Genomic DNA, 22,562 nt, shown 5'->3' on the forward strand with positions numbered 1-22,562 from the left:
ACCAGCTTCTGCTCCCCCCTCTGTTGCCTCTGATACAGAAGCAGCAATGGGGATGGGGGGAGTCTACTAGATTAATTGATAATCCCAGTCTTATCGGTTAAACACTCGACTACTCTTTCACATCTCTAGTCACAAGTATCCCAGTGGAGACTTTTGTGCAGCTGTCTTTGGTTAATATAGAAAAGCCTACAGCCTAAATAGCTAGAGCTATCCATGTATTTATATTTTAATTTATAATTAAGTTAGTTTAAGTTTATAGACTGTTAAGGATGTAAAATCCTGTTTAATCAGTTAACCAGTTAAATGTTACGTTTAACTGATTAACAATTTAACATGGGCGGAGGCAGAGTACCACCCCAGTCTGCCTGTTAACAAGTAACAATCATCCTGCATTTAATAGTTATTTTAGTTCATGATGGTAGGTAGATGTGTTTATTTATGAGTATAGTAGGTAAAACTAATTCATCAGAAAAATACTAGAATGTGTCTAATTATGCCCAAAGATATGCCAATATTTAGTTCTACCAGATGCCAAAAAGTGATAAAAGAAAAAAAAATTAGGAATAAAGCAGAAATTGGTAGAACAAAAATTTTAATCACAGTAAAACAAATTTACAAATAAGGAAAAGATTATGCAGTAGGTAATGAAGGTGCCACAAACCATATTTAGTAAAGCTCCTAAATTTAAATATTAAAAATACACTATCTGGGAAATCCTTATTAAAAGTAATATGTAAATTGTTAATCAGAGTACTTTAGTGTAACAAATAGCTTCTGGAGTACCAGGCTTATTGGACCAATGTTTATGTAAATTTCAGATCAATCTAAATTTGGACAGTTCCCTTTAAATTAATTTCTGTGTGAAATGTATATTAATCAAATACTAGTCCTGGGGGAATTCTACAATTGCTGCATTTGGAGCTGTAATAAAATTGCAGAATTCCCCCAGGACTGGAATACTGACTAAACAAATATTTTGAATGTTCTTACAAGATGGGTAACCTTTGTTTTTATTTTTCTTTTTAACCAAATGACATTAGAAAGTCTCTTAAATGCCAGTATCAATTCAAATAGGAATTACTTGATTGAATAAATTACAGATTGTGTACTTCCTGTCTTTTCCCATAACAAATGAAAAAGGTTAAAGCTGCATGTGCATTCTGTGTAAGTAGAATTAGTATTTATTATAAAGGTATAGCTTTTGAAATATTGAAACAGTATAGATTATTAAAGATATGAAAGTAGCCAGATTTTGTTTTTAAAATTAGAACCATACGATTGCTCTCACTTGTGTAGGAATAAGTGCATTAGAGAGTTCCTTGAAAACAATGATTCTCAGACTACATTTTAGTGCTGCAGGGAAGCAGGAGACTAAGGCTATTCCATAAAATTTTATTTAAAAAAAAATGCAGAAAAACGAATTGCTATTTTTGAAGAAAAGAAAACATATGAATGCTTTTACCTAGAGTAAAACGTACACTTATGCTAAAACTCCAAAGAAATTCAATATTTTAAAACTTGTATGTGAAAGGTTAACCAGTAAGCATCCCTTAATAGGTAATGCTTAGCAGTTCCGGTTTATCATTAACCAACAGGGGCTGGAGCAGTTCCTCACATGCCTCCCCACCTTTAAACAGGTTAACCAGTTAAACAATGCATTTAACCAGTAACTAATTAAATGGGATTTTCCATCCTTATTTCATCAGTTAATTTCTTGGTCTATTTATTTATATTTGCATTCTGTGTTAGGTGCCGACAGAAGAGAGATTAATAGTGTAATCGATCAATCGATAAGCAAAAGCATATAGGTTAATGCTATAGACTACACACATTTCTCCCCCAACCTTGCCAGGAAATTTTTTTTAACAGGCTGGCCAGCAGCCCGGCTCAGTACCAGCTTGCGCCGGGTCCAGGACTTATTCCTGCTGCGGTTCTGCATTTAAAGTGTATTAGGAGCTAGGTGAACAGGCAGCCCAGTTCAGTTCTGGCTCACACCAGATATGGGAGATCAGACCACCCTCCTGGACAGGAGCTGCTGCCACCCCATGCTGCTGCCTCTGTATCAGAGGCAGCAGGGTGGGGCCAAAGGCAGCTGGTCCACGAGGGGAGCTGGTTTTACGGAGGCAGCAGCATAGGATAGCAGGGGGCTCCTTGAGAGTGGGGCCGGAATGCACTGGCTGCCAGCCTCACCCCCGTGGACTATAGAATAGTCGAGTAACCAACAACAACTCATGAGGTTAATCGACTATTCAATTAACTGATATTACACATGCGCATTAGGGATGTTAATCTCAAACCGTATACTGGAGATTTTTCCCACTAGTAGTGCCTGTTTAGCCCACATATACATCCTAGGCCTCCTCATACCAGACCAAAGCTACACAGGGATGCACAGGTGAAGCACCCCAGGTCCTTCTAGGTTATCGGATAGTCGACACTAGTTGACTGGTTGCTTCCCCCCCCACACACACACCTTGCTGCATCTATCAGAAAAAGAGGTAGCAAGGGAGGTGAAGGGAGGGGATGCTTGGGGGAACCAGTTTAAAAGTCGGTTCCCTCAGCTCCATTGGGGGGGGAAAGGGGTCAGGGGATCAGCATTGGGTTCCAACTTTGAAATGTAAAAAAGAGTCCCCATTGGGGCTCTTGTCCATTTCAAAGCAGAAACGCTGCATGAAGTGTGGGATCAGAGTCCGCCGCTAGCCCCAGGCTCCATGCGGCATTTCAATCTTTGAAAGAGCAGAGCGGGCTCTTGCTACATTTCAAAGCAGAAGAGCTGGCTATTAACTAATCAAATCGTCACTCGAAATTCCACTGACTATTCGATTAACGAGTAATCTAATTTTAGCATCCCTACTCAGTACCAAAAGTCACTTGGTACCCACGAGGAGCAGGGATTACAGCTCATCCATTAAGGACTGATGGTGCCACATATAACTAGATTTTTGCAAGATGGAGTAGGAAATCAGTACCAACACAGTAACAGGATGTGGTGCTAATACTGATAGTATCACTGATGGTGGACACACTGATGTAGGCACTGACAGAGTTCAGCAGTGTTGCTTGCTTGGTACCTAAGGTACCAAATGGTCAAGTATGGACAGCGGGACTGAGCCTGATAGTACCAGGCCAGGGTGCTTAGGCTTGCCCTCCTTGTCTGTAGTAGAGGGTATCAAAGCCCTGTCAAACCCCCATCTGTCCCTAAAATTCAGGGTCCTGTACAGGAGGAGCCCTTTGAAACAGTACCGAGCCACAAGAGGAAATGGGCTTTTTCAGAGCTGGCTCCTTCAGGTGAGAAGCCATACTTCTCTGTCAGGAAACCCTTTCAGAAGCCTCTCAAACTCTCCTTAGAAAAAGCCTGCACCAAAGAGGAAGGGGAATCTGCATCAGTGATTAGAAGTCTGAGCTTAGTCGCTCTGTTTTTTTATGCGCTGAACTTGAGGGCTAGGCAGAAATTGCACTACTAGGAGACAGGACTCCCCAAACAATGGACTCAGAGTGGCTGTTACGCACAAGAAGTCTCTCTCAGCAGGAGCAACAGCGTTTGAAGCCTAGAAAGCCAGGCATACCTGTCAGGAAAACTAGATTTCCTATTGAGAAAGAGGGGTGAGGGAGGGGAAAAACCTAAAACCTAATCCTCTGACTACTATCAATAACTAACTAATCTTAACAAGCAACAACAACAGGAAACTAGCCAAAGCATGCTCAAGATAAGCAGCTAGGGCTGTCTCAGGCCGAAGCAGATGAGAAGAAGTTGAGGGCAATTTGCCCATGGTTCCTTATATAGGCTCTGTGTCTGACACAAAGACGCACATGGCACTGTTAGCAGAAAAATATCTGTGATTGAGAGCTGAAAGAGGACACTACTCAAAGAGGAAATTTACTTTCCCCTCAATCAGGTGAGCACATTACAAACACAACATAAATCTTTTGTGCTTTTTCAGCATATAAATACTAGATCACATAGTTGCTGTCTATATGTTTTCTTCCTAGAAGCTGAAGCCCTGGTCACTCAGGATGGTAATGACTCTAGAGAGTCAAGTGTCCCTATTCCTCTATATGGCAGCCAAACACTCTTCATTACATAAGCTTTGGCAACATAATTCTGCTATCATTTGGAAACTGCCATCTGAATTTAGATAAATGGTAAAAGGCGGATATTTTGAAAAATCATTCTAAAAATCCTTTTTGGAAAAAAAATCTTTGTAGCTCCACCTTGCACTATATTTGTATCATGGTTGAGGAGCTAAACAGAAAAGGAGCACACGCTGGATTTCCTTGATTGATGGAAAAAATAAGAAGGCTTCCAATGTGAGTTCTGATGCTCCTTCAACTATTTTGTTCTGATGAAAATGCTGAATTACTTTTCATTTATATTGGTAGTACTGTTGTAGCCATAAACCCTAGGATATTAGAGAGAAAAGGTGGGAGAAGTAGTACACGTTTTATAGGATCAACTCCTGTTCATGAAAGAGAAGCTGTCGAGCTTACACAGAGCTCTTCAGATCTGCTTAGTGATTCCAAGAGTAATGGAACCTAACACCAAGTTATTCAACCAACTAATGATCATTGAATTCGTACAAGATTGACTAAATTAACATTATTTATAATATCCTCAAATGTAATTCTCTCATTAAAAATGCCTTTTTCAGTATATTTAAGAGAAATTTGACTGATATTCTACCAAGCTCCTTTGACGGTAAAGCTATCGTTGATATCTTGTTAAAAAAAAATCTTTTCTTTGAAACATGATAGCTTTCCCATAATGCTTATTTGCTGAATGAAATTTAAAACTCTGGGATAGATGCAAACTTGTCTCAAACCATTTTATAGCAAACCAGTGCTATTGAGGTAAACAACTTTATTTGTGTAGTCTACAAGATGATGTTGCCTTAAAATAGCAAAAGGTAATAAAAAATGTTAAAAAGTAAACTGCAATAAGATCTGAATTTAGTGGCTCTTATACCTTAAATACTATCAAAAGGGTAAATTCAGATCTTGCATTTATAAGAATCTCATATATCGTATGTGATACTGTTTCACTAACCTGCAGCGACACTAACACATGGTGGGTGCCTAGCATTACCACACATCTAGATATAGAACAGAGAAAAGATTATCCTCAAACTATATTTTTAAATATATCTCATCTTGTATGACTTACTTTGTACTACTTGTACTCTATTTGCTTTGGAAAAATAAACAACCTAAGAGTAAAAACACAGATCTGCCACTCCTGCAGATTGGTTTTCCCACAAGTCTTTATATTTCAAGAGATTTTTAGACTCTAGAATAGGAATATTAGATATTGGTTAAGCAGTCAAGTAACTGCATGAATTCCTATCAGTTACTCAACTATACTATAGTTCTGGGGGCAGGGCCAGCAGCCAGTGAACGCTGCCCCTACTTCCAGGGAGCACCCTGCCGCCCCACACTGCTGCCTCTGATACAGAGGGGTTACGAGCTCCTCATAGACAGAGGCCGCTGTGGGCCGGGAAGGAGTGAGAGGCAGCAGCAAAGCAGCCTCTGTCCATGGCGAACTGACATCCGTAGCGGACAGTCTGCTCTGGCATCAGCCCCTATCTGCGGGGGGAGGAAGATCCAAACTCCCTGCAAACAATGGCCAGCTTCTGTACGCAAAGAGCTCGGACCCCCTACAGACAGAGGCTGTTGCTGAGGACCAGCCTCTGCCTGCGGCAAACCCAGGCTTGCCCCAGACAGAGGCTGCTCCGTAAGAGGCAGCAGCGTGGGGCGGTGGGTGACACTTCTGATCTGGTGCTGGAGGAACTGGCTTTTAAGCCAGCTCCCCCAAACACAGGCTCCTGTTTCCCCATCCCTTGCTGCCTCTGATACAGAGGCAGCAAGGGGGAGGGGAAAATGCATGTTGTCAACAAGATTAACTGGTAAGCTTAGCCTTATCAGTTAATCGTATAGTCGACTACATGTCAACATACCTACTCTTGAAACTGAATACAGTTGACTCCGTGATCGCTAAGTTTCTACTTCACAATAGGGATGTAAAATTCCATTTAATTGGCTAGCTGGATAAACATACTGTTTAACTAGTTAACTGATTAAAGGGGGACAAGCAGGAGGGTGGAGGACTCGGAACTGCCCTCCCCCGCCACCACAGGCCTGGGCTGCTTTCGCAGATGAGGCTTGCCGCAGATGAGGCTGCTCCACGGGATGCTGGAACAGTCTCTACCTGAGGCGGGCAAGGGCACCCCAGAAGCAGGGGTTGCTCTGCTGACCTGGTAGGAGCAGCCCCTACCCGAGGGGCACTCGGGCCTACTGTGGACAGAGGCTGCTCCAGACAGGATGCTGGAGAAGTCCCTGCCTGTGGCAGGCCAAGATGCCCAGCAAACAGGGCTGCTCCTGCATCCCAACCAGAGCAGTCCCGGCCTGTGGGGAGCCCAGGACCACCGTAAGCAGGGACTCAGCTGGAACAGCGCCCTGTGCACGGCAGGTGAGCAACTCCTCTAGGCCCACCTCTTGAACTTTCACACCCTTACTTCACAGCACTTTCTTAAGATTTCTAGAACTCATTTAAATGTTGCAGATTTTTCTAATTCAAGCACACGTTACTCCTCCTAGATATGGGGCTAAAAAAAGTGTAGCCTATTTTATTTGCTCTCAAAAGTCTAAGACCAGATCCTGAAGCATCAAGTGCAGAATTCAACACATTCCCAACTATTACTGAAAGAGCATTCCATACAAATCCGAAGACTACATTGATTATTTCTACTGATTTGGAATCTAAATCCACAGTTCAGAAGATTATTATGAGCAGGGCTTGACGAACGGCAGCGAAAGCCACTCGCCAGCCCCGCACTGCGCATGCATAAGACCCGCACTGGGCACGCGTGCACTGCAAATGAACAGGGCACCCGGCTGAAATCTACTCGCCACGGGCAAGTAGATTCAATACTTTGTCAAGCCCTGATTATGAGCACATTCTATGAAGGTATATCTGAAGAACATTTGATAAATTACATACATCACCTTACCCTCCTGTGAAATTTAGAGGACTGCTTATATTACACAGCCTTCAGCCCAACCATCCTCTACCCCCTTAAACACACACTTTCTTCAAGTTTTGAAACTAATTCCCTATCTACTCACTCAATCTTAAAAATAAGACTACCATCTGACAGATTTACAATTTCCTGAGACTCCAATATTATTTTAAAAAAACTGAATTTAGAGATATTATACCTATCTGCTTACCAACTGTTTAGACCTGCCATTTTTATTCATCAAGGAGCATAACAGAACTAGACTAAAAATTCATTGAGTACACACTCACTTCCCAAAAACATTTTTCTTTATTCTGTCTCAACTTCACAACAGTGTTTTCTTGTGATAAAGCACCTGCCCTACAGAAAACATACAAGGTTCTTAGAAGGGTAAAAAGAGGAAATAGGTGAGTGCAAAGCAGAAAGGGTTTTTTTAGACCTTTGTGAAAACCATCTTATGAACTCTTGAGTTGCATAGTCACTTCTTTTTCTTTAAAGGCTTGAAGATTTAGAATGAGATGTACACCTTTCTGATGCTTTTTTGCTTTTCTCCATCACAAATAACAGATCTGACAGAAGAGTCTTTGAACAGGAACAATTTCCTTGAAAACAACTTCCTTGTATTAGGCTAACATGAACATGAAAACAAAAAACACCACGCTGTTTTAGAATCCTTCTACATTTTAACCCTAGAGCTGCTCAAAAATTTCAACTGCTGTCTCAGAGGAAGCCAGTAATCCTAGAGAGAAGTTCAAAGAGTTAGTCAGTACTCCAGACTGAAAGCTTTGAAACTGATTCTGGTATTCTCCAGAGAAAGATGCTAACCCTATGGCTGGACAAGCCCTACTGCAAAGGAAAATTTTTCCACTACTTCCAAGTAGATAACTGGACATTACAAAAGCCTTACAGCAAAGTGTTGAAGTGAAAAAAATGGAATGAAAAAATATTTCCATAGTGCTGATCAGTAATGAGGAATTACATGGTGCAACTTGTAAACATTAAATTATATACTCAAAATCACCTTTAAGTGTTGCGGTCATAGAATTAATAGCATTCCACTTGACATTTTATAAATAAGAACAAAAATATTTTCAGTACATTCACTTGTGATTTTTATTTATACCAGTGACTGATGCTACTATTTGTTTTTGTCACAGCGAAATGAGAAAGGGTAACTTTTCCAAAAATGAAGTTTAAAAACAAAAAACACCATCAAATGCTTTAAAAAAAAAAAAAACCTTACTTTAAGTTGATTTTAGTTCTTAACTGACAGTAAAAATATTTACCAACTTTTTTCAATTATGTATTAGGATACGTGTAGAGTTCCATATATCTGGATTTTGCCATGCTTTGTCTGGTATAAACCTGTTGAATTCCAGCTCTAAGATCATCCCATATCTGATCAAGACCAATCTGTTTAAGTCCATGTGGGTTCTGACTCCTATTTGACGACATTTTGAATTTCCTGTAAAGTCTTCCAGAGTAGCAATCTGAGATGGCTATTCCTCCATCAGATTCACAAGTAAAGTAACATTCCAAATTCAGGGACTCAAAAAGATGTTCTTTACATATGAAGAATGATATCCCCTTGCAAGATAACCTAAAAAAACAGAAGGGCAATTAGTTAACATTCACAGACATTAGATTCAATTTCCACGAGGGGCTAGAAAAAGGGATAGATCATTAAATTATTCAAAAGTGAACATTACATATTTAGAGTACTGCCTGCTTAACAACATCATCAGAGCACATATTCTTCAACAACAGAACATACTAATTAGGGGCTATTATTTTCACATAACTGTAAGCTTGTCTGGTGCTTTATAAACAAATATGACAAACAAATACAACAGCTCCTGCAGCCTAAATTCACAAAAAAGAAGACAATGACAAAAAGAGAGGTGAGGCCCAGGTTATAGTGAAAAGTTTGAACAATGTGCATGTTTTAGGAGCTTTGCAATATTTTCCTTGCTTTTTATGACCGGCTGTACATCTGATGGTTACTTGGTGTGTCATATTAGAAATGCAAATCAAGAATGGACTACAATGTATGTATAAAAAGTCTGTAATTTTAAATATATACATTGAAGAGTACTGACTTTATTATGTACCTTCCATATCACTTTAGCAATGTTCCTTAAAATAAGAATTTGGAAGACAACCACACTGTTAAACTACCAAAATATTGCTACACCTGCCAACACCTGTCTCCCTGGCAGCTTTCATGGCCAGATAGAGTTTGGGGGAGCGGTCTGGGAGTGTGGAGGTCTCAGCTTGAGGATGAGTGGCAGGGCTAGGGTCTCGGCAGGAAGATGAATGAGGGGGTTGGGGGCGTGGGGTCTCAGTGGAGGGGAGGCGTGAGGGGATTGGGAGTGCAGGGTCTCGGTGGAGAGGGTGTGTGAGGGGGCTGGGAGTGCAGGGTCTCCACTTGAGGGAATATCAGAGGGGAGTTGAGGATGAGGGATCTCGGTGGAGGGGGATCAGCTAGGTGGTGGGTGAGGGGGCTGGAGGTGCAAGGTCTCAGCTTGGGGAAGTGGAGACTCATACCCTGAGTCCGCTCTGCTGAAGACATATTTAAAACTCCCCCCAGGCATGTAAGATAGGCATGGATTCACCACTGCTCCAAGGCTTGGGTAAGCAGGGTCAAGGTGCAGGGATCACTGTGCATGCCATGTTTCTCCCACCACTTCAGAGCACCAAGGAGGGCAAGAGAGAGGAGGCCATGCAACTCCTGCCTCCCCGGAGCACCAAGGGGTGGGGGGACAGGAGGCTGCGCAGCTCCCTCCTCCCCGAGCACCAGGGAAGAGAAAGGGAGGAGTCAGTATGTCTCCCACCTCCCCAGAGCACCACCATCTCCCCAGAACACTGAGATTATGGGAAGGGGACCAGAGGAGATGCCTGGAACAAAACTTCTAGCTGGGGGCAGGTCAACGCTGGTGATATGATGATGTCACTTCGTCATTTTACAGGAAAATTTTCTATATAATATATAGAGATTAGTATACATGGTTGCTGCAGATGAGTATTAATGTTCTTTATAATATTCATTATCAGCTCTCTTTTATAGAATGCAAAGTACATACCAAACCATGGAGATCCACAACAGACCTTTTTTTTCAGAAAGTAATAAACAACAATTATAGAGGTTAATCCATGAGAAGTTATCATTGGCCTATGGCTAGTAATTTCTCCTAGGCATTCATTAATCCTAGTCCAGAGTAATGAACAGAAGTCTTTATTTCTTACATATGATGTAGTAGGACAATTGTATATCTATTTTTAATTCTGAATTTAAGTGGCCCAAGATGAAAGTCTTAAAACCTGCTGCTGAAAATATTTGCACATCATTCTGAATAATACTGCACAGTATAGTGATAAAGTTTATACCTGAAATTAGAAGGCCATTTTAAAAACCACACATCAAAAGAAATATCCATTAGAGATGTGAATGGTTAATGGTTTTCCAAATATTTGTATAACTTATTTCTCAGGCACCTATCAACTTGAAGTGTCTGCTCTTTACATGCATTAAATTGCCCTACATACTCTGTATTTGATAACATTTCAGTACAACTTGGCTAGTTTCTATCTTGAATTTCGCAATTAAATGCTTTAATATAGCATTATCATCAATTGAGTTTACTGACTTTATAGACTGAAGAGAGTTGCCTCTTCTAGTTATCTGGCACAAAACTGGAAAGAAAAACAGATGTATAACGCTACTCTTTGCTTGCATAGATCTTTCCACATATCACTCATTCATAGAAAAGCTAGAAGTGGAATGAGCTGTTATTTGACTTAAAAGGAACAAAGACTAGCTTTTATCAACACACAGGCCTACATGTTTCTTATGAAAGTAGCCACTCCTACTGATAACAACATACACAATGCTACGGCATGTACAGCAAAAATCAGATTTTGCTATGAAGCAAGGTTGCTGTTAAATACAACTTTTTCCTATGAAAATGTAAAAGCTTTATCCTACATGTAAAGTTATTGAATGGACTACTCAAGTCTATTTTAAAATTCATACGAGAGGGCCCCTGTGTTAAATTGCAAGGTATGATCTAGTCCACAATTCCTTATATTTAAGTTTCTCTCTCACATAAGGTAATGATAATGATTAGGATTCCAAAGAGAAGAAAAACTAGAGCTGTACATGCATGGCTTTCCTGCATGATAAAAATCGATTTAAAAACATAAAAATCAGAATTTTTAATTTAAATTTCTCATTTAAAAGAACAGTTACAATGAAATCTGATCACAAACATGCTATTGCTAGACTTACTGTCCAATGAAAATCAATTAATTGCTCTAACAACCAGCTCTTGCTCCTTGACAGTTCTGGGCTTTCAATTTCTGTTAATTTAGCTAATCTTTATGACTTGTTTAATTAGTTAACTAGTTTTAGAATCTACTACCCAAGTCTATAGTACAGAAAGCTTCAGTAAGAGAAATCTAGAGTGGCAACTGAGGCTGTGTCTAGACTGCAGGGTTTTTTCGAAAAAACTTCACCTGCGTCTAGACTACAGCCGTGTTCTTTCGAAATTAAATCAAAAGAACACGGCTTTTCTTTCGACAGCAGCACTCCTCATTTCACAAGGAATAACGCCTTTTTTCGAAAGTGCTCTTTCGAAAAAAGGCGCTATGTAATGCAAACTGTGCTTTTTCGAAAGAGAGCATCCAGACTGCCTGGGTGCTCTTTCGAAAAAGCAGCTTGCTTTTTCAAAAGTACTGATTGTAGTCTAGATGCTCTTTTTCGAAAGTATCTTTCGAAAAAGCCTCTTTAGAAAGAGGCTTGCAATCTAGACGTAGCCTGAGTGTCATTTTCTTATTTTATATTATATAATACATGCCTCTTATTTTTGAGCATCACTGTCACAGACTGAAACGATGATGTCATAAATCTATTCCCCATTTTACTTCACCATAACTCAGCTTTCCCAAAGGAATCCCGTCCTATAATTATTTTCAATTATTTTCAATAAGTGTCTTAGCTTTTCTGGATCCAGATCTGCACTAAAATGATAATGGGAGTAAGGAAGGTGAGAACTAGTTGTAGAAGTTTCAAGGACACCCTACACTTTATGTTCTGAAGACTTGTCTGTTGGCGTGAATACAATCTGAAAATTAAAAAAAAAATAAAGGAGTTTAAGGATAGTCATTAGCCTGAAACCCGGACGATTGCTTCAACTGTAAATGTGAAACATTTATGTAACATTTAAGATTTAGTTCAATAAAATATAAGAGTTATTGTGTTTGTGTGTGTGACTTCATTCTTACCATTCCTAATGTACTACTGCTGCACATGCAGTTTAATAGCACATAATACTTGTTATATGTATTTCCTAAATTAATAAAAATCAAGTTATTTACAAAAAAATTACACAAAACATGCCCTGCCCTCTTAGATGTTGTAAAATGCTGTACTGAGCTGCAAATTAACAGTGACCAGATTTCCACTATTGTTTGAAGAAATATGTGAAGCTGTACTGGGGGAAATTTGATATAAATCTTTTTTGTGATGATTTAAAATGGCTTGATTTAAATCAATTCACCCTGCTTTTCTAGATAGCTTCACTCAGATTTAAAGCCCTTGAAATAAACTATGGCAGGGAAAAAACACTATGTCATGTACCAGAACATAATTATTTATAATACTTCTGAACTTTTTATCACCGTGCTATACAAACATTAAATTTTCACAGGTATGCTGCATCAGCCCATTTTGCAGATAGGGAAATAGTTCAAAGTGACTTCCTCAAGGCAATAATTCAGGAAGGCAATTACAGACCTGGAATTAGAAATCTGATGTTCTTGGATTCCAATCCTATTTTAATTCGCCAAAACATGCTGCCATTCCAAGAAAGCACAGATTGCCAGTTTAAAAGTAAAGGCTCAATATTATAAACTTAGTCTGTTGGACTTCTCAGACTGGTAAGTACTACTATCAGTCTTAAACCATCACTGTTCTTTCTTAGGGTGCGTCTACACAGCACTGGAAACTTGAAATAAGATACACAATTTGCGCTACGCAAATTTCATAGCTTATTTTGAGTCTATTTCGAAATAGCTTATTTCATCATTTGGCGCTATCCACACACTGCCAAATTTCTAAATAGAGTGCTATTTCAAGACATCCCTTACTTCTCGTACAATTAGATTTACAGGGATGGCAAAATAGTGCATCTGCTATATTTTGAAATCGTGGATGTGTTCAAAATACGAGCGATAGCTATTTTGGGTTACCTCTGGTATCCTGAAATAACTTTGCTGTGTAGACATACCCTCAGAAAAAATGTTCTGGTGGACCGAATTTAAAAGTAGGAACCAGGAACTTCTGAGTTGAAACACTATCTTGACCACTAAATTGCTGTGTGGCTTTGGCATACAGAATCTAGATTCCAGCCACACCTTCCTCCAGTACTGAGTACAAGCTCCTATTCATGTTAATGAAGCGGTAAAGCAACTCCTCTTGGTGTATGCTAAGGATGCAATGAAGCCAACTCAGAGTTGTGTGTGGCATGTCTTGGAACAATTTTTCAGACTCTAACATATGTTGTCTGCTGGCTGCACTGACAAAAATTTAACACGCAGAACTATAAAAAAATCCTATGAGATTAAGTTCCATAATATTCTGTCAAAGTAAGCTTAGTACCTTCTTTACCATGAGCATAAAAGACAAAACAAAGGCAAAAAAAAGTTAGACACTACCTGAAATAATGATCCCGATGGTTCAAAATAGGAAACTGAAGATAATTAATTTGCATTTTGGGAGCATGATTCTGCATTACTAAAGTCAATATAAGTTTTGACTTTACAATTTATAACACAGCTTTACGCCAACACAGCACTTTTCATTAAAAGCACTATCTATTCATTTCTACAGACCTTTATGACAACTTCAGCTTGGCTCAATACTCACCACCTGACAAAAATCTGTTTTAAATATTGGAACAAACAAAATAAACATTTAATGATGTTTCTCTGTTAGTTTCCTTCCATGACTATACATAAAGCAAGGGAGCAATGATGGCAATCTTCATGTAATCTTTTCTGGTAAATACATTTTAATCTATGGCTAGGTCTAGACTGGCCCCTTCTTCGGAATAGGCATGCTAATTTCGAACTTTGGAATAGGGAAATCCGCGTGGGATTTAAATAAACATGGCCGCCGCTTTTTCTCCGGCTTGGGGAAAAGCCGGAAAAGAGCGTCCAGACTGGCGCGATCCTCCGGAATAAAGCCCTATTCCGGAGGATCTCTTATTCCTTCAAGTAGGAATAATCCAAACAGTTAAATTTTGCCCTGCCTCACTGCTGCCACTTCCACTCCCTTCCATGCCCATGCCAGCTCCTAGTATAAGTTAATGCAGCCCACCCAAAGAAGTTAATGATGCAATGTTTTGAAATGAAGCATGTTTTACAGGAATACAATTGTTAATTTCTTATAAATGAAAAAAAAAAAAGATCACTCATTGACTAACTTCCCTTTTTATTCCATTCTATATTTGATGGTAAATTAGTGTTTCCAGTTTTAAACATATGCCACACAATTACATTTATTGACACAGAGCAATGCTAAGGCATTAAATCCTTAAATTACTGACACATTGCATTTCCCTCCAGCTTAAGCCAGATACCTTAATTGTGATAAGAACATTAAATTTAGATCAATCAACTAATCGAATAGTCAATGTAATTTGCATTGACTATTCAATTAGTCAATAAGGGCACCTCTACCTTTGAAATGTAGCAAGAGCCCTACTGGCTCTTGCTACATTTCAAAGGTGGAAACACTGCAGGGAACATGGCCAGTGGGGGACTGTTTGAGTCTCCCTCTGGCCCCATGCTCCCTGCTTCTGAAATGTACAAGAGCCCCAAAAGGGCTCTTGTACATTTCAAGAGCAAAGCTCCACCAGGAGCAGGAGACCAGTGGGGGACTGTCCCCAGCCAGGCTCAGGCTCCCAACAGCGTTTCTGCTTTTAAAATGTAGGAAGAGCCCTGCTCTAGCTACATTTCAAAGGTGGAAGCACCGCCAGTTCCCTGCTGCGTCCCTACCCTTTTTCCCCACGGAAAAGGTTCTGGGGGGCCGGGGGAGAAGTGATTAGTCGAGTCACTAATCGACTAGTCACTTACATCCCTACATTTTAATAAACCAAATTTAACTTTTCTGCATGGCTCAGAACGTATATCTGACAAAAATATCATTTGTTCTATAAGATCAGATGACTATTTCCAACAACTCTTGCTGTTTTTAAAATGTATCTTTGCCTTCCAACTGCTCCTAACTGTTGCTACACTTTGTCTATACCAAAAAAGTGTACCATTTTAACTAAAACAGTTTATAAGAAAAATCAAAGCAAATTGTCAACATTGACACCCTTAAACCCTGTTTATGTCACTAAGATGTTGTCAACATTGCCAATTAAACAGCAAAATTGTTATTGTTCACAGGTGTTTACACACCTCATTCCCCACCCCATCCTCAAAAAAAGGGTAAAAAATTTTGTAGCAGCAAGTGGCACTTCAAACAGCACGTTGTCTACAGGAGTAGGGATGTTAAAATTAGATTAATCAACTAATCAAATTCCCCCCTTGCTGCCTCTTTCTGATGGGGAGGGGGGGGAGAGGAGAAGCAACTAGTCGACTAGTGTGTTGACTATCTGATAAGCTTTTGCTAGTCGATTAGTCATTTACATTCCTATACAGGAGTGTTCCCCTGTTGACAACACAAACACTGGCTGAAGGAGGTTTAGGTATTTTGTTGGCAAAAGTGCCCACAAATTGTGTTTACACTAAAAGCTGTGTAGTATAGACAGTGTAAATTAAGCCTGCACCAGAGATTAACTACATTGATTTTTAAATTGATTTACTTAAACAGGTTCATTTTTGCATTAAACTTGTTATACTAGTAAAAGGATTTTAGCAGGGACATATGTGCAAAGAAAAGAAAGGAATTTGGAAAAATACATGTAATAAAGAGTAATTTGTGTTCAGATTAAAAATGGTGAGTATTTTGAATGAAGAAGCTCAGCTGTGGCCCCATTTCTTACCTAACAATACATGAGCTGAAAGTATTTTTATGACATCACTAGCACATAAAAATGGGCTAAGAAATGCAGCTCCCTGCTTCAATTAAAGTGTTAATGTAATTATTCTCACTATTGCTAACAACTCCAACAGAGCCATGAGGGATCCTGAACCATGAATTTTTTATTCTCAAAGATTATTCAGGTGTTTAATTTTGTTTGTGTGTGTTTCAAGATCTTCCCCAAAGTGGTTTCATATTACAGAGAAGAATTGTTTTTTGAAAGATAATGTTTCTAAAGTTCTCTTTAGAAAGCCAGACTTCTATAATTTAGTTTTTGCAGAAATTGGTCATCTTTTTCCTTTTTCTTAACTGTATGTGTCCCCCTTTCTTCTCTTTCACCCTCTCTGTTTTGGCTTCTTTTCTAATCTTTGCTTTTTCAGGCATCTTCCAAAAATCCTTTTGTCTTCTCAAGTCTCCCTTTTCCCCCCACCTCAAAAATTCATGTATCTCAATAACTTTCTTGGTAAAGAGGCCTGAACCATGACTTCCTTCAAAGCTCCTTCAATTCCCCTCAGGTAGGTATTTGACAGAAAATGAGGCACATCTTTCCTTCAGAAGTTGAGTAGGTTTCCTTAACAGCATATCAAGCCTGTGCTAATAGAAGCAGCAATGTTCTAAGCCTTGTATTGAACTCTGATGATCTACAAAAGACAACTGGATGAGTTGAGCCACTACCAACACATTTGGCTTGCACATCTATCACTTAGTTTGCACATTTAATGTCACTCAATAGCCCACATTTTGTGTTTGGTACCTCTTCTCTCCCAGAGAGAACCACATCTGTGCAGCTGGTCTATAACACAGCACTTCCCCACAGCTTTACTAAATTGGGCAGAATTGCAATTTCCATTTGCTGCTCCTGATGGTACCAGTCAGTAAATACTAAATGCAAGAGCAGCAACACAGGAACTTTCAGAATGTGTGGAAGCAAAACCATAAAATTCCTAAACCAACCATATCCACTGCCTCAGGTTAATGTCTCCTGAATTAAAGCACAATATATTTTTTTAAACTCAAACCACGGCACTTTCCTTTGGTAGACATTTTCCATTGACATGAGACCACAGAGCTATTCATGAATTTACATTCTACATTTAAATAGTCAAGCAAAACATAGTGCATTAAAAGCACAGAAGTGTAGCCTCAATACTAAGTCCTATTAACATCACTTAAGAGCTTATTTCATCACAAACACAAAAGATTTAAAAAATCCATTTTACACCAATGTATACTAAATACAACTTAAATGCACAAAAAAGTTAATTTGAGTTCGGTTAAGGTTGAAATTGTGTCCTTCATAGAATCAGAGCTGGAAGAGACCTCAGGAGGTCCTTAGTTCAACCTGTTTCTCTATATTTTGCTGAATTATAGCTGAAACTGAACTTCAGTATTATTTAGTCTAATTTCTGAACAATTTCATTATGTAAATTTTACAGATAAGAATTCTACTGAATTCATCTGCTGCTCTCAGCTTCTAGGAAGCCTCCCTGACCCATGCTAGGTTTTTTTAGATCAACAGCAGAGACTGAAACCAGAAGCAGTTGCATACAGAATAATAGAAATGTAGGGCTGAAAGGACCTTGAGACATGACCAAATCCAACATCCTGCAGCATGGCAGAATCAAGGAAACCTAAACCATCCCTGACAGAAGTTTGTCCAACGTTTTAAAATACTTCCAATGATGGAGATGTCACAACTCCCCTTAGAAGACTCTTCCAGAAACCATTCTTATAGTTAGAAAGTTTTTCCTAATGTCTAACTAACCTAAATCTCCCCTGCCACACATTAAGCCCATACTGCCTTGTCCTACCTTCAGTGAACAAAGAACAATTGATTATGATCTTCTTTATACTAGCTCTTAACATACTGAAGACTTATCAGACACCTTTCAGTCCAGGGCTACTCAACACGTGGGCCACATGTGGCCGGTGGGCCATTTCTTTGTGGCCCGCAGTACGCTTTGGGTTTATGCAGGGCTCAACATGTGGCCCGCGGGTGGGACCCAAAACAAAAAAGTAGTCAATATAATGGTCTTCTATTGATATGTGTTTTAGTAGTTGAATTCCTGGACTGTCATTGCTCATTAAAAGTCCTGTCTTATAGATGGAAATCGGGTAAATACTGCATTTTATTAATATCAGCCGAACCAACTTAAATGGGGTCTGTGTGTTGTGTAGTCTTGCCTTAAACTTTATATTTATGCCTGTCATATATGCAACCACACTTAAGTTGCGGCCCTTGGCATGTGCCGTATCATTGTGGTCCCCGGGGCTTCCAAAGTTGAGTAGCCCTGCTTTAGACTTTTCTACAGATTAAACATGCCTGGGTGTTTTTTTTTTTTTTAATCTTTACTTAAGTCAGGTTTTTAAACCTTTTATCACTTTCGTTTCTCCCCTCTAGACTTTTTCCAATTTGTTCATATATTTCCTAAAGTGTAGCACCTGGACCTGGACAAACTCCAGCTGAGGCTAACTAGCGCTGAATAAAGCAGAAGATCGCCGCCCATCTTCGTCGTCTCGGAGACATCATATTCCCTTATCTGGACGACTGTCTCATAAAGGGAAGGACGGCACAAGAGATGACTCGGATGCTTTCAAAAGTCAGAGAGACTTTCAACTCACTCGGGTCATGTAAGGCAAGAAAGGTGAAGGCTTATATAATTCTGGGGTGTATTTTTTTGCATCTGCATCAGACTGCGGATTCATTTTGTGATCCTTTTTAGCAATACTACCATATAGCCAGTTATTCCCAATTTTGTGTTCTACATTTAATTTTTCCTTCATAAGGGTACTAGGAACTTACATCAGCATTCCTCAATCTCCCAGGGGTGTGAAAAATCCACACACCTATACTGACCTAATCCCAAGTGGGATAACACTAGGGTGACAGAAGAATTCTTCCTTCAACATTGATTGCTATGTCGTCTCAGGAACACTGATTACCTATCCCAACAGGTGACTCCTCCCTTTGGCGTGAGCATCATCTACACTTAAATCACTAACGCATCACAGCTACTACATTGAAGCTGTGCCGCTGTTGTGCTTTAAGTGAAGGTATGCACCAAATAAAATACTTCATCTCCATCTTTACTGAATATCATCTTTTTGAATTCACATCAATTCTCTAGTTCAGTGGTTCCCAACCTTTTTGATACTGGGGATCAGTAAACCCATTCACAAGCTTTAGGAGGACCAGTAACATTTATTTGCATATTCATTAAGCAAATAATAAATATGCAAAGAAATTGTTTCTGGTCCTCCCCAAATCCACAGTGCCAACAGGAGCAGGCCCAGTTGACTGCCCTGGGCGGTTTCCCGATCCCAACCCAGAGGTATCTACTTTACCCCCATTTGGGATCAGTAAGGTTGGAAGGTCCCTCTCAGGTCTGCTCGGTGACTCGGCTTATATGGGCCCTGGAGGTCAGGTGAGTAGCCCTGTATCCTCTCCCCCAGTCGTGCCTGCATTTGTGGGTGAAACCGCAGGCCGCACCCTGCCCCAGGCGTGTCACTCACCCTAGCTGTCCAGCGGGTTGTTCCGTCCCCCCCCCCCCCCCGGCCCCAATCACAGCGGGTTGTCCCCCGGCCCCAATCGCGGCCGCTATATCAGCCGGTGCTAGCTCCCCCAGCTGCGTTCAGCGCCAGACATTCTGCATCAGTGTGCATGGCGCATGGCCTTCTCCCTGGGTCCTAGCGCCTGCCTGATCTAGCCCCACCTCCAGGAGCATCCCCGGCAGAGGGCTCTCACCCAAGAATCATGCACAAACATTTTTCTGAGGACGGGTATTTTTTTTTTTTTCTAAGAATTGGCATTGGGCCGTGGACCACACTTTGGGAAATGCTGCTCTAGTTCATCAAAGTCATTATGATTCTAATTCACAGCATTTGCATTCCTGTCCAGCTTGGGGATACCTGCACACTCTCCATATCATTATCCAAGACATTAATGAAAATATGTAACCATACAGAATAAGGATGTAAAGGACTAATCAAGTATCCGATAACCAAATGCTTATCGGATTATCAAGTCGACTAGTCGCTCCCTCCTCCCCTTGCTGCCTCTATCAGATGGGGTGTAGGAGGGGGGAGAGGGAGGGTACTTCGAAGCACCAGCACTGCACAGCGTGGTACTGCCCCTTTGAAACACTGCATGGAGCTAATCCCAGGAAATTCCATCCACTAGACTAGTAAATTAATCGATAGTTAACATCCTTAGTACAGGACTCAGTACTGACTCCTGAAGAAAATCACTGATATTTTCTATTTTTTGAGGGTGTTCTTTCAACTTATAGTGCTTTCATCTATGCCAGTGTTTCTCAAAGGGGGCTGCAGGCCCGCTTTGGGGCTATGCCTACACTATCTTTTTTTGGCAGAAGAGGCAATGCAAATGCAGTGCTCATTAGCAACTTTGCGCGCTTCATTTGCATAGTCTCTTCTGATCCTTTTTGCGCAAGAGGTTTTTGTGCAAAAACAAGCAGTGAGGACATGTCCACAAAAAGCCTTTTTGCGCAAAAAAAGCCTTTTTATGCAAGATCCTTATGCCTGTAAAACAGAGGAATAAGGATCTTGCGCCAAAAGAGGGTTTTGCACAAAACGGACACGTCCACACTGCTTGTTTTTACGCAAAAACCTCTTGTGCAATAAAGATCGGACGAGACTATGCAAATGAAGTGTGCGAATTGTTAATGAGCACTGCCTTTGCATTGCCTCTTCCACAAAAAGTTTGTAGTGTAGACAAAGCCTGAAAGAGCTGCTAATGGCCTCTTTCACTTTGTTTATCTAAAGGCTCCACGACCACAGGTCTGGCCAGTAAGTGGAATTAATGGATAATAGCACTCATCTTTACCTTTTACCCCTGAAATGCCAGACCAGTGGGAGGTGGTTTCTTGTAGGCGAATGCCCTCCTGAAGGGACCAAAATGAGAAACTCTTCCCTTTTGCTATGCATGCTGCCCAGGTGGAGGGTTTCCTGCTGCCCCACAGGATATCTAAGTCCAAACACTGGTGTTCTAGCTGGTTTAACCATGACGTTTCTATGCCATGAGGGGAGACACTCCAGGTTGGGGTGCTGCAACTGGCCGTGGTCTTCAGTGATGAGATCAAAATGGAGATGGAGGGGTATTGGCCTGTCTACCAACAGGCTCAGCAACATTGTGAACCAATGCTGCCAGGACTATGTAGTGCTATGCAAATGAGCACCACCTCGTCCTCAAGATCTTGAGGAAAACCCCGTGTATTGGAGGAAGGGTGGGAACACACATATCAGATGGCTCCACCATGATATGTGGAACACTTATGCCATGGAGCCAGGACTTTGGTTCTGGAAAGAACAGAACTAATGGTACTTTCTGTTGTTTCTTGTCATGAAGAGGTCTATATTAGGGATGCCAACATGTAGCCATTTCCATGATTAACCAATAAGCCTGGGCTCATTGATTAATTCTAATGGTTACATGCACACACACCCTTGCTGCCTCTGTGGGGGTCCTGAGGAGCTGCCTCGCCCGCACTGCATCCCAGAGGTGGGAAGGAAGGCGGGAGCCATTGCTCATGGGGAGACGGATTAAAAGCTGGCTCCTCATGAGTACCACTCCTGCCTGGCCCTCTACATGTAAACATGTTAAGGAAGTTAAAGACTAGTCGACTATCCCATGTGCATTTGCTTATCAGATAGTTTTTTGACTAGTTGATAGGCACTTCCGCATTCCTCCTCTGAAATGTACAAGAGCCCCCGCTGGGAGGAATGCGGAACTCCATGTACAGCTTGGGGCCAGCAGGAGGGCCCACTAAGTCTGGGCTGCACACAGGTGCCTTCTTTCAAATGCACAAAAGTCCCCAGCGGGGAACCCAGGATCAGGGGGAGGCCCCGCGGCTTCAGCTGCCCAGGGAAGGATTGGGGGGAGGGCACATAGCTCCCAACCTGCAGCACAGAGGAGGCAGGGTGGCTGAGGGAGCAGGGGGACACAGAGTGACATCATAACATCACTCTGTCATCCCGCAGAAAATTTATTTTATATATAGAGAAATTACTATTGCAGGTATATATAAGTTTAATTAAAAAGCAGATCCAATAGTGACATTTTCAAGTAATTCTAGAATAAAGTGTACAAATTAGGGATATAGTGACTTGACTAGTCACTTTCCCCTGCAGCTACCCCGTATCAGGAGCAGGAGCCAGTGTTTTGGGGAGCTGGCTTAAAAGCCAGTTCACCCCAGCACTGTCTCCATGCAGGGGGAGGCACAGGTGCAGCGGCAGACCCTGAGCAGTCTCAGCTCACACTGGATCCCAGACACTATGCCTCTGCTTTTTAAATGAAGTAAGAGCTGCCAGGCAGATCCACAGTGCTCTGGGACGAGGCACGGAGCCAGGACAGCTGAGTCCTGCCTTGTGCCCAGTCCCAGACCACTGAGGATTTGCCTTTTATACCAGGCTCTTACTACATTTAAAAAGCAGAGGTGCAG

General features: G+C 40.9%; 1 protein-coding gene across 2 annotated transcripts in view; it reads right to left on the reverse strand.

Annotated features, from left to right (window-relative positions):
* The window catches only part of CUL1 (cullin 1), a 94,389-nt gene that overhangs the window by 50,172 nt on the left and 21,655 nt on the right, over positions 1 to 22,562 (reverse strand). For both annotated transcript variants that reach the window (XM_075921712.2, XM_075921711.2), the window contains exon 2: positions 8,329 to 8,613. In XM_075921712.2, coding sequence (XP_075777827.1) covers positions 8,329 to 8,468 — 140 coding nt within the window. In that variant the 5' untranslated portion in view covers positions 8,469 to 8,613. The remainder of the gene's footprint in view (positions 1 to 8,328; positions 8,614 to 22,562) is intronic.

Source organism: Pelodiscus sinensis, chromosome 2 (genome assembly GCF_052426305.1).
Source record: "Pelodiscus sinensis isolate ZL-2025 chromosome 2, ASM5242630v1, whole genome shotgun sequence".
In the NCBI taxonomy this organism is placed as follows: domain Eukaryota; kingdom Metazoa; phylum Chordata; order Testudines; family Trionychidae; genus Pelodiscus; species Pelodiscus sinensis.